This window comes from Erithacus rubecula (assembly GCF_903797595.1).
Source record: "Erithacus rubecula genome assembly, chromosome: 9".
Classification (NCBI taxonomy): Eukaryota; Metazoa; Chordata; class Aves; order Passeriformes; family Muscicapidae; genus Erithacus; species Erithacus rubecula.
This window is the reverse complement of record NC_136660.1, coordinates 20,389,601-20,405,843: the sequence shown is the minus strand read 5'-3', so window position 1 is coordinate 20,405,843 and position 16,243 is coordinate 20,389,601. Positions and strand designations below refer to the sequence as shown.

Below are 16,243 nucleotides of genomic sequence, written 5' to 3'. Positions count from 1 at the left end.
GAACACATTTTGATCTTTTGCATGTCAGAGGAGTACAAAGGCAAAATTTCCCCACCATTATATGTTGAAGTGTGGGATTTACAGAATAGATTTATGGAAGCCACAGACCCAAGAGGTCTTTCAATCCATCTTTAGGCTACTAAAAATGAAACACTTTCAGACTTGTATCAGCAGCAGCAGTTTCCAACTGCAGAAACACTCCTACCTAGTCACACAATTACATAACCTCCTCAAGCTCCAGTTTTGAAGTTAGATCTGCCCAGCTGTGAAGAAAATTCCAAACCATCTCCCTTCTAGTGGCTTGAAAAATGCAAATATCATTATTTTCTTTTCAAAGTTCTGGGATACGATTTTTTTATTATTTTTTTTTCCCCTAAGTATTCCAAATTTCTGGAATATAATCTGCACATCCCCAGCAGAGGTATCATTATTATTTTAGAAATAGAGACCTTTCTTGCTATTTACTATTGTGTCTTAATGCATAGCTTCCTTAAGAGGAAAAGACACGGAAGCTGACAGAAGACTTAGAATAATTTGGACATAATATGTGTATATATAGCAACAAACACATGAAATTATGCTGCTCCTGCTAGAAAGGCTTAATTTATTTAATAAAAATGCATCTGAGTTGGTTTCATATAAATATTGTTCGCTTAAAACTCATAATGGTGGGAAGGGGTGAGGAGAGCTCTGCCATTTCCAAAAATCCCTTTGAGTGAGAATGTTGATTTTGACAGGAATGAAACACAAAAATATACCATTCAGTATTATTTTTTGCTGCACAGTCATGAAGGAATTGGAATCAAATATCTGCAACCATAAAAAAAAAAAAAAGGAGCTTAGTTTTCAATAGGTGTATTTATGTACTAAAACACAAAACTGGGAGATTTTGTACTTAACCAGCACATGTTCTCTCTCCTTCCCTCCCCATGGTGTCACCACATGCAGATAGGATTGATTCTCATCAGCCAGGTGATTCCCCTGAGGCACCTGGGCTTCTGGGATGTAGATCCAGCATCACCCCCCAACACGTGGAGTTTCTGTATCTCCAGTAGTATTTGACAACAGTATTTGTTTGTTTGGAAATACAGTGTTGGATTTTGGGGGTTGCCCATAGTACACATTTATTGAAGGAGGGATCAAACAGCTTTCTAGGTTAAGCATTCTGAAGGGGTTTGAACAACATTGGTGGGGGAAAGCTTTCTCCAGTTATTGTGTGACATTGTGCAAGGTGACATGTCTGGTTGGTTTTAGCAGAGGCCCTTAGCTTAGGGTGGCACAACATAAATTTTCACAGTATTCCACATATTAGCTGGTGCTGTCAAGGATGTCCTGCAGTACTCCTAAGGAGCCTCTTCAGCTAAAACAAATTCCATTTGATGCATCCTGATTAAAGTAAAAGACACTTTGTACATCTGCACAGCAGGGCTAAAAGACTTCTTGGTCTTCCTCTTAAGGAAGGTTTCCAGAGCTCTCTGTCTTAATTTGCTTATGTGACTTCAATTAACCTCTTAGACCCAGGACCTGGTTATTTTAACTGCAGCTGCCAAAAAGAACTATATAATAAGAAATAATAGCTGTTCAAAAAGTAAAAGAATATATTTCATACCAAGGAATAAGATGGTCTCACCTGAGAAAGCCAAACAATTCTGCCCAAAAGCTGTACAAAAGACATTTCATTTGGGGATAACAACATTTGCAAATCTCTGTGTTTGGGGTTTTTAACATTCTGGAGTTATTTATGCAAAGTAGCAGCAATTCTCAGGTGTCCATTCCAGTTATTTTGTAGAAAGTCCAAGTGGCTTAAGTTGTATGAGTATTTAGGTTGCCCAGATTTGCAATTTTGTAGAGCAGTGTAGATAGAAATAGCTTTTACTTCACTACATTGGTCCTTTAGACATTAACTGCATTATTACACACCAAACTAAATACATCTCATTGCCTTTGCCTTAAGAGATTATTTGATAAATCATATATTACTTCAAACCATGAAAAAAAAATTAACAGTGGCTTTCCTTTTACTTTTCCCTTTTTTCCTCCAGAGACAGAATTACTTATTAATTCTTAGAGAGTTAGTTTGTAGCTGCTTATTAAACCAGTGATCCTTCTTTACTCACTACTTGCCAAATTGCCTTGGTGTAGAAGCAGGGGAGGAGGGACAGACATTTTTATAAAACAGCCTCTAGGGACTTTACAACTGAATTAGTTTGACATTATTTGTTTCTGATGAACAAGTTACCAATAATTTATCACTTTATTTTCCTCTAGGTGAATTAAAAAACCAGTCTATTAATCATTCTAAGAATTTAGGAGACATTAAATGCACTGATCTGAAATTCTCTCTTCCCTTCCTCCTATTACAAACACTGGTGAGTTCTTGTTATAAGTGTTTGCCCTTTCCAGCCCTGAGGCTTCCCCTGTCCTTGATGGGTTCAGATTTGCTGCCATTGACTCCAACAGCTCCACAACACTGGAGGGACTTCCCACTAGCACATGGACCCAGATATGCTCAGCTGATAAAGGCTTTATTTCCTTTAACCTCTTCCATCCCAGCTCTCCTATGACTCTTATCTTTTCTATTATAGTTTCAACTGACTGGTTTGGCAGGTGCTCTCAGGGATGATCCTGTACAGTGACTGGGGTAGCAGCTTCTCCAGCAAGAGAAACAATCTTCTTCATGGTCAAACCATCCTGGTCATCTAAGCTGCCCTTCTCTTTAACACAACCCCTCATTTATCACGTCCATATTAATGATAATAGTTGATTTAGTGAGCAATCTATAAGATGTATTCTAAATAAAGTTCAGAAAAATTGAGGGAAATAGCAGAATAAAATGGTATGTTGATTTCTTCTATTCTTGGAGGAGCTGACAGAACTTGTGTTGGTATCTTTTCCCTCCCAGGTGGCATAATTATAAGTGATGCATAGGCACCCAAGATGTGAGTTATTTATTTATGTGGAATTCAGAATCTTTGATACTTTGTCTGAGTCCTGAAGTTTGCAGAAACAGCACAACTAGAATGTATAATTTCTGATAAATGTTGGCCAAGCAGAAAGAATATTCAGACAAGGCACCATAACTTTTGTTTTCCTCCATTAGGACTGAAAAATGTCACTACTACTCAAGTGCCAGCATCCTGATGCAAAACACAGAGAAGATAGTTCATACATCAGCACAATAAAGCAGGAAGCAGTGTCAGTGCTTTATAGTTAGAGCAGTTTAGGAAGTAGCATTGTATTTTCTGCTCAGCCAGCAAAACTGCATTTAAATAGGGTGGTTGTATTGATACAGGCAAGAAGCAATTTTCTGCCATTAACACATTTTTCTACCATCCTGACTGAGGTTTTGGAATAGTTTACAACACAGTCCTCTAAAAGTCTATTCCCCAGTTGAAAGTAATGAGTAACAAATATTTTTTATAGTAACAAAGACTGTTTGAATATGGAAGCCTTTACTGTCAGTAATAACTGTTGTGCACAGCCCTGTCATTGCCATTGTTTCCTCATCATGTCAAGAGGTGTAGTCAGCCTCAACAGAAGAAAAAAAAATCCAGATTTTTAAGGAAGAAAATTATTTGACCAATCCTGGTACTCTTGATTACCTTTATTTTCAGATGATGAATGATCAGTAAATAGCTTCATTTCCTACAGCACTAAACGCCTCTGTTTATTAAAAGATAAATGTATTACAAATCATTCATTGTCAATATGGTCACAAGACCTACCAGGACATTTTCTGAAACCAAAATATCTCATAGGGCTTTTATCAGAGAACCTCTCACATCTTAGATTAATTTCTGCCTGAAGAGAAGAAATACAACTCTAAAGCAGCCAATAGATCAACAGCTCAAGCAAAATCCCATTCCAATCACAGTTTCTAATAAATAAATTTCCATCAAACTAAATTGAGCAGAGATAATTAAAATCTTTTGTCTTGGAGCAGTTACCAGCCTGACAGTTAAAACCTGTTTTCATGCAGGTTATTATTCAAATTCCTGATTGAGGACCATTACTTCACATAACCTGAATCCTCTTTATTCCAAATCAGTACAAATAGTATTTTTCTACACAATTGAAGTTTGCTACTGAGTTATTCCTTTTAAAATCCCTTCCTATGAAGAGGTTTTTAATTCTCACTGAATTATCAACTTGTTTATAGTTTTTGTAAAATGGTGCTCTACCTGGCAAAATATTACAACTGAAGCCTCAAGTTGCTGAGGCTGCAAAGTGGTTCCTGCCTAGGTCATTAAGCCTTATATAAAGAGCAGTTTTATACACAGATTCAGCAAAATACGTAAGAAATTCAGTTAAAGACCAGCATACATTTCAGTAACGTTTTGACTCAGCTCAAATGTTTTGAATTATTTATGTATTGTTGTAGCTGACTATTTTAAAAAACAAGCACTCTTCATACTAATGTTAAATTCCTATCATAAGCAAAAATCTCACCAGTTCCATGTTTTCCCCCCAAAATAAGCTCTGTCTTATCACAACTGCACAGAAACTTCAAAACCATAAAAGACTGGAAGAGATTTGAAAAACTTATACTCTTATCTTCTAGGAACATTAGTATGTGCAAATAGCTTCTAATACTTATTTAATTTTTTTTTTGTTGTCATAGAAACATTTATTATATATGTATATATAGCTAAATCAGACTGCAAGGTGGGCAGAAACATCATTGCAGCCAACTGATGAATTTACACTGGAAAATACTTTTAAGCATTCCTTTCCCATGGTTCAACATAATCCAAGCCAAGATGTGCAAAGATTTCTTCTTCACTTCCAGCTTTGAGAAAGATCCTCTGTGAAAAAAATTAAAAAGAAAGTCAATAAGGGTGTTAGAAAGAAATTTCAATTGATGTTTTTTGCTGTTGAAAAGGAGTTAATTTTTGACAGTTCTACCAGTTTTATCCTCTATAGAATACACTGTTTTCATCAGTGTGCCTACCATGAAATGCAAAAGCAAGTTAAAAAAGAATTTTAATGCTTGATGCTTTCACTTTTAATGAAGAGCTTACAACTTTGTTTTGATTTATTCTTTCAAGACCCGAAATTCCAACTTACATTTCCCTTCCATGAGGGTCAATAGCAGAACTTCCTTCATAAAATCATAAATGTTCTTAAATTAATATAGTGATGTTCTATATAAGTGCATTCAAACTGATTTAATGGTGACAATAATTGTTCACAGCCAAGGGTTAAAAGCATCAATTAAAAGACAAGCTTTCTTTTCATTTAGACACGCTCCTTCTGAATGTTTTACAGTAAAATGCAGTTTTGTTTTTATGTCTCTGCACTTCTGATAATACAGGAGACTACTTTTACACAGGAACACTCCTGAGCCTACCTCCCATGCAATGGCTGGTATAATGAAGTACATAGCCTTATAAATTCCCTTCATCATGGGAATACAATAGTAATTTTTAAAGCTGATAAATTAAGTGAATATTAAAACACAGAGTAGACCCATGGTATGGTGGAACAAATTCTGGCACCAGAGATTCACAGGCGAGAACTGAGGGATTAAAGTTGTCTCTGCAACAGCAAAGATTGCTTATCAAGTGTAGAAAAATAATATCCTTTTTCTTCCTAGGAAGTTCAAATGTGAGATTCTAGAATAAAAGGAACTTACAAATAACACTGAACAGCAGAAATGCTGAACTTTTTCACACAGACAGAAGAAGAAAAAAAATGGTAGAAAATATAAATTGAACAGAATAAAAGAAAGGGAAAGAAGACATCAAAAACTGCCCATTGAATAACAATGCTGGGGACATTTTGTTCCTCAAGTGTCTCCTGGGATGACAGAATTTTAGGGATTTTTTTGTTATTTCTGTTTTTTTTTTTCCTTTTAGTATTGCTAAGGAAAAGAGGGTGATCCATACACCTACATTACTGCAGGGGAAAAAAAAAGGAATAAAAGTAAAACAAGGAAAAAAAAGTCTTACACTTGTAGACAGATATTACAGACACTCTTTAATAGAAGCTCTTCATATCTCTGGGACCCCAAATTGTATTCCATTTCTTTTGTTCTGTCACTTTATGTTTTCCTGCAAGCTAAACTCATTTCATTCGCTTGACAGGGAAAATTTCTAATACAAAGTATTTGATGCTGAATACCATTCTCAGTAGCTACAAGCAGTGTTTCTAAATGAATCTCTGGCTGATATCTGCCAACCGCTTCAGCAATGTAAGTGTTATTAATGTTAATCATAACCTATGATTTTCCTTCTTTGTCAATCTATGCAGAGCTTATACAGTGGTGCAAATTTGATTATTGCATTCACTACCATACTTTCTTGCTTTTTCCTTTTTGCTCGAGAGAAGTAATGAACTGCTTGACTAGTTGTGATTTTATTTCATCTTCTTACTAATATTCTGCAGATCCAAAATATGCCCAACATCAATCAAATTTACAAAAAAAACAATGCTCTGGAGCTTCTGGTACACTCTTATACCATTTAATCAATTCTGTCATTTCAATGGATGTAAATATTACATTTGTGGTTGTAAACATGATCATTAGCTACACCTAATGCAGAGCAATTGCCATCCAAATGTTTTCTTATGTGAATTGCTGCCTCTTATTTTTCATTTTGGCATTAATGATCAATAATACTTTTGTTGAAAGAGAAGCAGAGAGTGAAGGCACAAAGCTAGCACAGCTTTATGATATCCTAACTATCATGGCCTAAGTTCATGTATGTTATACTTGTACTGTCACTTGGTTTCATATCACATTTTAATATGATGAATCCAGCTAAACAAAACTATTACTTAATAAAGTAGAATTCTAGTTTTAGTTATCTACAGCATTAGCCAACAGCACAGCCTTCTTGAAAGGCACACATTTAACTGAATTTCAAGAAGACTGATATCCTAGTGTTTATTACCAAATTGCTTGCCAATAACTGTGTGTTGCCCAATACCAAAATTAATAATCTATTACATTTGAGTAATATTATGAATGTCTTAGCCAGTCACTATAGCATTCATTACTATTTAACCCATCTCAAGATTAATTTAGAAAATTAGTTTGAAGTACCCAAAAATAGAAGTAAGTACCACGTATTATAATTGATGAGATGGGATTTGATGGTTCTGAATCAGCAGAATGTGCTGCAGGGTGGAGTTCTCCAGGTTTGTATGTACGTGTGAAATTCACTGTTCTGAAGATGAGACGTGGTGGAAATTTGATTAATTTCTTCCTTTAAATCCTTCTAATCCTTGGTATTAGCAGAAGAACAAGAATTAAGTATGAAGTTTCCTAACTGATTACTGGCATAACTCTGCTTTATAAACTACTTGAACATTCGTTGTTGAATAAGTCACAGCCAAACTCTGCCCTTAAAGACAAAGAAATTTCTTCCCATATTCTCTTTTTCCTACTCTTTTCAGAGCCCTTTACAGCTGTAATTCAGAAAGAATGCAGATTTCATTATTCTTTTGAAAATTATAACATTGTGTATGAGACACATCTCTTCCTTCTGCAAAAGACCCTGAAGGACCATAAACACTAAGATTTGTCTGAACTCCTGATGTACTATTACATGAAAAAAATTGGGGAGGGGAGGAAGAGCATGGAGATTATTGCCAACAGCATCTTGTTAACAGTTTACAAAATGCTCTTTGATACAACTTTGCATCTAGACAAGTACCTGGAATGTCATTAACATACACATTTATTCTAACCTTTCCTTTGTGTCCAGGACTATGTTGCAAGCTTTAAAATGGCAAAAATCTTATACAAGATGTTTAGGGACTTGAAATTGAATTTTTGTCTTCTATTACTATTTTCCTTATTGTCTAACATGTGACACATTCACATCAGTTCAATTACCTTAATATTTCCTTTTCTTTTAAAAATTATTAAGGTGGAGATATAATGACAATGTGATACCTAACTTTGTAGATCTACCAGTATATTGAATGATAAATACCAAGCAGTCTGAGCTCCCATCACTTTGTGCCTCAAATTATCACAGTGGCCGTAAGCAAGACAATGATAAATGAATAACAGAGAAGAAGAGAACAGACTGTCATTTGCAAACTTGGAACTTAATTGTTCATTGTGCTTGGACAGAGTCCATTCTAAAAACAAGATTTATGGGTAAAGTCAGTTGTAGATGAATGATGATAGCAACAGGACTTGCTTAAACAGCCATGGTCAAATATACCACAATGCACCTTAAACTTCTTACACATGTATTTGTCACTTTAGTGACATCTTCACAAGTCATCACTAAGTCAAGTCAATTGCAGAGTTTTAATTAAAGATAATTGAGACAAAAGAACAGATGATGCTGCTTACATTCCTTGGAACAGCTTCTTTAGTTATGAAAGGCCATGGCATTCAGTGGAGAGTGCACCGTAACATCAGACCCCAACTGATAGAATAAGCCCCAATGGCTTATCAGACTAAACATGCAAAGCTTAAATTGGTCACACTCCCTTTTTCTCTGATCCCATTTGTTCAAACAGCATTTCTATCCTTGAAAAAAATAATTTTAAAAGGGGCTTACAGAAAGAATTGTGAATGCAGAAACATAAGTAATCCATCATATCTTCCACATGATTGCCAGTGGGAATGTTCTGTGTGTTTACCTGACCTGAGTGTTACCCCACCTGTCCTCTGCCCTGGGCCAGTTCTCAGTTCAGGTGTGGATGCACCACCAGGGCACACAGGTCACATCAGGTCTGCAGAAACTTTAGGAAGAGGCTGTATTTACTAAATCAGCCTTTTGTAATGTATACCTGACAGTATGGGTATACATTTCATTATTTTGTGACTTTTGGATTATTTTGACCTAAACTCCTTCATAGCAAGCCAAAAAGATTCAGCTTGTCTGAGCACTGCATCAAGGAAATCTGTACAGTCACATATCCACAAAACAATGCACTGCAGTAATTTTGTTTCAACATTTCCTGCAACTCTTAGATTGACTGCAGTTATCTTCTGTACTCAGTGGTCCTATTTTATCGAGTTCAGTGAAAGGTTCTGACAATAAATGGGTAGAATACTAAATTAATTCTCATCTGTGAAAATGTTGAAAGAGCCATATACTGAAATAAAACCAAGTGCAAACAATGAACAGTTTTATGGGAGAATTTCTGTGAATACTGTAGTAACCACTGTTAAAATATTTTTAAACAAGTAGCTGTAGAACATACATTTTTTTTCTTGATATATAAATATTAAATGTAATATGTGACAATAGCCCCAAGCAACTATTTCTAATCCACAAAATACTGATGAGAAAAGAACAAAAAAGACATATGGAATCTTGAAGTAGTCACATTTTAATTTATTGTATTATCAGAATTGCAATAAAGTTTTGGGACTTATTCTTTAAAAACAGAAATGAGGGCTGTCTGAAAGGTAAGAAAAGAAAGAAAAAACAAAGAGACCAGAAAGCAAAAAATGTCTTGTTTCATCAACTGCTCAAATTTTGCAAAGCTGGAAATGTGTAGGCACTCATCTAGTGCTTTATACCTATATAATTGCATTTGCTTGCTACTTGGAAGAGTTCAAGGTGCCTGTGACTGACAGTACACAAATCCAGTGAGAAGAAAAGGAATATCTCAGTGCAAAATTAAAGATATCCTAAAGGCTTTTCCATTTGACTACAGTGAGCTGCATGGATTTTTGGTGAACCTTAGCTAGCAAGCCTTAGGAAGTCATAAAAGTTCAATGCTGTTTTCCACTGGGAAGCCTGAGCTCCTCACAAGCCTGAATACCTCCATTAGGTCACAATAAAAAGTAAACTTGAAAACATAGAGGTCATAAAAAAGTCATCCTCTAGAAAGGGAAGAAGAATTCTCATACAAAAACTTGAGTTCCAAAGCCAACCATTGAAAGTTGTGAATGCTGATGTCTAAGTATCCTTGGATGTGGCATGTACAAGGACCACTGTCAAAGCAACTGAGCCAGGAAAGCCCAGGAGAAAAGACAGACAGGCAGAACATATGTTTGTTTTAGCTTCACATTTCCATTTTCTCCCAGAAAGGTCAATCAGAAGAGAGGTAATCAGATTTTACAGACTGATTGATGAAAAATTATCCAAATTCACTCCATGGCACAACTAATTGGACATTCTATTTATTGACAATTAAGTTATTGTGAGTCCCAGAATAAACACTTTGAGCTGTGCATATCCTTGATCCCCACCAAATTCAATTAGGCTTATCCTGGAATCATAAATATGTAGATGCTACTAACATTTTCTAAAAATAAGCAAAAAGAAAAGCCAAAGAAATGCAGGAGAGAAGGACAGAATGGAGGATGTAATTACCAGAGTAGAAAAACTAAAACTAAACCTGGATGGGTGAATTATAGAATGATTGACTTGGCATGACCTCCTCATGGGCCTCCTATGCTAACAGTTCTTACCATACCAAACATGCTGATGAGCTCCTGCAGTTCAGCACTTCCATATGGAAAATGAGTCCAACACATAACAAAACAGGAAGATGAAACTGAAGAAAGTAGTGAAGAGAAAATTTCAGTGGAATTTGAGTTCAGACATTTCTGAATTAATTTTTTTTTTCAGGTAGATGCAAACTCAGACTAAAATATCTAATATAACAACTCAGAACATTCTACTTAAGCCAAGATGTATAAAACCACAGAAATGTACTCCAGCCACCAGCCAGTAAGAAAGCAAACAAGAACAGCTAGAATAGAGCAATAGTCTAGATAAACATATTATTTAGGGTCTTAGTTAAGACTAGCAGCAGGTTGAATAAAAAGCTTAACTTGTTTTTGTTTCATCTGAATGGATAAGTGGGTTAGTGGGTTTCTGAGAGGAATGTGCAGGCAGTGCCTGGAAAGTGACTCAGCAAAAGAAGAGGCTGCAAGGAAGGAAGCAAAAGGAGGTTGCAAACTTTGAGGGTTTCAATTACTCTCTGTTTAAAAGCTACAAAAAGATATTCCCACCTTCCACATTATCAAAAAGCAATCACTTTCTGGAGTGATCTTTTGCAGACCGAATTTGTTGATTAACTGGTGCAGGTAGGAGATATAAAAGGTCTGAGGAAACCTATCAGAAAATGCATGATAACTCTATAACAATAGCTAGGAACTGTTTTAAAGGAAAATAAGCATTTTTGCTGACATAATCATGTGTTTTAGTCTGTATTTGAGTTTTCTAACCTAAAGACAAACATCATGACTTGCTTTTTATTGATTTAATTGATTATTATATCACGTACAATAATACAATTAATGTGAATGAAAGCTAGCCTCTCCCAAGAATATATCTTTAAAATCTTCCCTAAATACCTATCTCCATGCTATTTTCTGCTATTACCATGTGGAACTTGAGTCATTGAGCATCACTTTAAGCAGGAGAGTGGGCTATGTTTTATATGCCATATGTCAGAAAGGAGTACATATGGTAAAAGAGAGAAATTTTTGCTAAAACTACTAAGAGGAATGCAGAGCCACCATCAACACTTAAAAATTACTGACATCAGCATCAGAATTTAGTGATATCAAGGTTAAGCCACAAGGACTATGATTCCATTTATTTTTAACAGAGGAAGGTGCATCCCCTTGATCTGTCCATAACCAGGAGCAGCCCATCCACCAGGATTTCCGTCTGTCATTCAGGTCTGTCATGCAGCCTTACCTTCACCATCACAACCAGCTCCACTCCCTGCATTCCCTGCCGTGACCAAGGTGAAACCAGGCTCTGCAAGCACAGAGCAGGAAGCCAGCAATTTTCTCTTCCTTCTCTGTGCTACTGTTAACTTGACAAGAATCAATGTTGTACACCTTTGGTGGAAGACATAAATCTGCTCTGAACTTCAGCATAGCAAATAGCTTTGCAATTTTTCTACACCACTTACAGACCCAGAATTTTGTAAAGCAATGTAGAGAAAGCTTTATGGAAGATCCATAAATTCCTGCAGTGCACTGACTGATAGGAGGTTGAGTGCCTTCAATCAGCAAAGTATGGGAATACAAAACAACACTGATCTGTAAAACAGTGGCTACTTCTCTGAAATCTCCAGCTGATCATCAGGTAGACAAAGTGCCAACGAGAGTCACTGTGGTCAGTAACCTTCACAGCAAGCAAAATGATTTTATGAAGAGGGTAGGGAGGAAACAGGAAGAAAAAAATGCTAAGTAAACAATTTCTGTACAAAAATGAATACAATCCTGTCCTGTAAGAGCTTCCAAATAATTGTACTCAATGCTTGTCTTGCGTAGTATGAATGCTGCCAGTAAGTACCATGGAAAAATGACACTTCTTCATGGTCCTGATATTCATCCTGCTATCCAGCCTGAGAGGGACAGCAGCTCTGTCAGACAACATTCTCAACATGAAGCATTGCTTGATGAAGAAAACATTACAGAATCAAGCCCCAAGGAACTGTGTAGTGATTACCCAGCAGAATTTAGCTTCATTATGGTCAGCACACATTGTTTATACTTTGTGGGCAGTTGTAACATCTGACAATCTGGCTTCTTGTCCTTTCCCAAACATGTTTTTGCAGGTGTTTTTCCTTCTGCCCTTTTCCCAATCTTTTTCATTTGTTTTTTTTTTTTTTTTTGAAGAGTTTTTTTTTTAAGACTGGCTATTGGTAATTTTTGCTTTGCTTGTAATTAGACATTTTACTAAATATTTAAGCAATGTTTGTGAATGAGACTATCAGCAGCACAAACAAATTTATAATTACAGAACACAAATGCTGAAGTACTAATTGTGCTAGAAATGTGAAGTATGTCAACAAATTCAATAATAATATCCCACAACATTTGCAGACACTGTGCATTTTTCATTTGACAGTATCATAACAGTTTTCAGTAGCAATAACCTGAAGTTTCTCTGACAATATATTATCTCCATATGTAATTTTAATGTTTAACTGGTATTTTCTGCAGTAATATTCACATCAGCAAGCCCGCCTTAAAATAAAAACTAATCTGTTCCTAAGCCAGCTACAAACAAGATGATAAATAAATCAGAGACAACAAAATTACTTTTGAAATGACAGCATAACAAACCAGAATTGAAAAAGCAGTACTGCAAGCATTTCCCATTGACTTGATACCCTCAGGCAAAATCATGTGTAAGGGTACTGATGCAAAATAATGCAGTGGAATTTATTCTAATAATTCTGGGCATGAATAATTTTTGACTTTAATAGAAGCCATAATCATAAATTCTCATTTCATTTTACCACTGGACATGTCCTGTGCTTTTAATCAGAAATACCAGACTAAAATGTTTCTCTTAAATTCATCTCTAGCTCTCGTTACAGGTTTATTGATATTCAATTCTGAACAGTCACAAGTAAATTAATCAAGTAAAATAGAATAATCAGGCTAATATTAGAATATTCTTGGCACTTACCCAACTATATCATAACACAGTGTAACAAAATATCTTCATGTTTTCTATGTGCAATCTATTTACTCCAAGTAGTTTTGATGAAGGAGAAAGAAAAAGACCAGTGCTGAAGTACTGACAGTTTGGAAAAAAAATATTTTAAAAACATTATCTGTTAACTTAGCAGAACTTACTAAAATTTAGTCTGTAAACAAGACCATGTTGTATATAAAATGGAACTACTGTCTGTTCAAAATGACAGATCTGTGGCTACTTTGTTGCAAAACACTACATTGTTATGCATCCAATTTCCCATTACAATTTTCAAAATTAAAAACATTCCACAATGCATTGCCATCCAACTAAAATGTTTTCAGTTAGGGGCACAAAAAGTGAAAGGAAACTTGGAACTTCCTATCTGACAACACAGGCAAAAATTTCAACATGTTAAGCAGCACTCTCTTGTAAAAAAACAGAACAAAAACTTATTGTCCCTGCAATTCTCTGACAATCTCTGTACTAACACAAAGTCCTTAAAAATATTCTCCGGGATTATTTCCTTTTACACTTTAGCTATAGTCACGTTTCACTTTATGTTTGTGATATTTACAGCAGCTTTGTCAAATACTGTTGGGTTTTTTCGTATTTTACCTTATAAAGCTTTGTAAGAGTGAATGAAATTAGAAATATGCAGAATCCTGGATTTTATGAGACCCAGTTGTGAGTAAGTCATAGGGGATTACTATAAACAAACCACTTCAGAAGAACCTTATTTGGATGCAAAATCAAAGACCTGCAATTTAAGAAATCCCAGAATGTGGTAGATTGAATTTTGACCTTAATTCAATTTTCCTATGTTTAGGCATAGAGATTTAATTTCTTCAAAGAAATGCTGCTTACTTCAAATCCTGTAAGATACTTAGGCTTTGTTCACTAGGCAGGAAATATACTGTGCTACAGGGCTAACAAATATTTGCTGACAGCACTGACACAATCTTGAGTTGCAGACCAATGTGGGATCAATAAGTTTTAGGAAACTGAGCTTTTATAATCTGTGTCTGTTCTAGCTCCCTGTCTTTGCTACTCCCCTATGCTAAGTTGTGGATGTGTGCTCTCAGATTTCTAATGTAACTCAGCTCCTCTCACACCATATCTGGAGTTAAGTGAGATGTGCATGGTTTACTTGGTTATTTGGGCAGCACAACATCCACCTACTTCCTGCTGCCAGCTTAGAGCATTAGCCTGATGAATTTAATTTATTTTTCAGTCCATCAAACTTCCACTTGCATCTCTTCCCCATCATTCAATTTTTGTGCCCCTTGTCAATTGTCTCTTCAACCAACCTAGATTCCTTCCCACATTGGAGCTGCTAATTATATCTACCCTTTCCATTCCCCATTGCTTTTTCCAGCCACTCTACACTTACTTATCAAATTTGTACATCCACCATTCCCTTCCAATTCCCACATCCTATGCCCACCATTCCCTTCCAATTCCCACATCCTATGCCATTTTCCTCTCTGATCCTCAGTTGCTTCCTTTTCCAACTTCCTCTCTACCTAGCTTCTTCTCAAATAACTTAATTTTTTCTTTTGACAGAAAATATGAGACTCGGTAACCTAGCCCACATTAGATAACTTACCCCAGCATACTGATTGAATAATTGAATTAAAACAATTGAAAACTATTGGTTCTGTACTGCCCTAGAAATTAAAAAGACTAAAAAAGAATGGTCAAAATACTCAGGACCTGCACTTATGCATTTTGAGAGATGTTTTTTCATTAGCAGTACAGGTTTCACTGAACTGCTCAAAAAACACACTGAGCATAGGAAATGACAATTAGGTGCTTTTATCTTTGTGTTAGATGTGCAGCTTAGTACTGCAAAGAGATTCAGCTAAATATATATATTAATTACATGAAAACTTTGTAAAACTGACCAATCATATGCTGTATAAGAAACATTTAAAATGCTAAGAGAATGCTAAGAGGAGAAACGCACTTTGTAAGAAAGTGCATAATTATTTTTACCTTACCAAGAGGTAAGAAAAGTAGATTATTTTGATTCTTAATTTTTTAAAATAGACCAGGTGCAAAAAGAAAAAATCACCCAAATCACATATGCAATTTCCACTTTCCTGAGTGAGAAGAATTGAAACATAAATGAAAGTACCTGCATCTGTTCATGATGACTCGGGGTTTAATTGTAGTAATTTTAGAATCACAGAAATAGGTTGGAAAAGACCCCTGAGACCATCAAGTCCAATCTATGGCCCAAGATCACCTTGCTAACCAGACCACGGAATGAGTGCCACATCCAGTCTTTCTTCCAAACACCTCCAGGGACGGTGACTCCATCACATCCCTGTGCAGCTCATTCCAATGCCCAAGTACCCTTCCCATGAAGGAATTCCTCCTGATGTCCAATCTAAACCTCCTCTGATGTAGCTTTAGTCTGTGTCCTCTTGTCCTGGAAAAGAGGCCAATCCTCACATGGCTACAACTTCCTTTCAGGTAGTTGTAGAGAGCACAGTGGAAATCAGTATTATAAATTTTGAATCTTTATGTTTACTATAGCTTTAATCCAGTCATTGTTGCAGATGTCTAAAGCAAACTTTGCAGCTGCAGCATGTTTAATTCATCAAGATGTTCTCAAGGCTGATTATATCACTATTATAACTTTATAATTTTAGAGCAGCATCTGCCAAACAAGACTATAACTTCCAGTTTTTACAGAACTATAAAAAATATCTCTTTAACTGTGCAAGTAAACTTCTGCAAGCATCTTTTTCAGTGAAAGATAGGGAGGAGTAGATTTTCTTAGATGATACCAAAAACAGGTCCAGAGATGTAACTACTGAATATGCAATTAAACACTGTGAATTTCACAAAATTTTATGTAA

At 35.7% G+C, this 16,243-nt stretch overlaps 1 protein-coding gene across 2 annotated transcripts in view; it reads right to left on the bottom strand.

Annotated features, from left to right (window-relative positions):
• Window positions 1-3,789: 3,789 nt before the first annotated feature.
• DNTT (DNA nucleotidylexotransferase) overlaps window positions 3,790-16,243 on the bottom strand; it is a gene marked incomplete at its 5' end in the record, with an annotated part of 141,760 nt that continues 129,306 nt past the window's right edge. For both annotated transcript variants that reach the window (XM_079312924.1, XM_079312923.1), the window contains one exon: window positions 3,790-4,805. In XM_079312924.1, coding sequence (XP_079169050.1) covers window positions 4,719-4,805 — 87 coding nt within the window. In that variant the 3' untranslated portion in view covers window positions 3,790-4,718. The remainder of the gene's footprint in view (window positions 4,806-16,243) is intronic.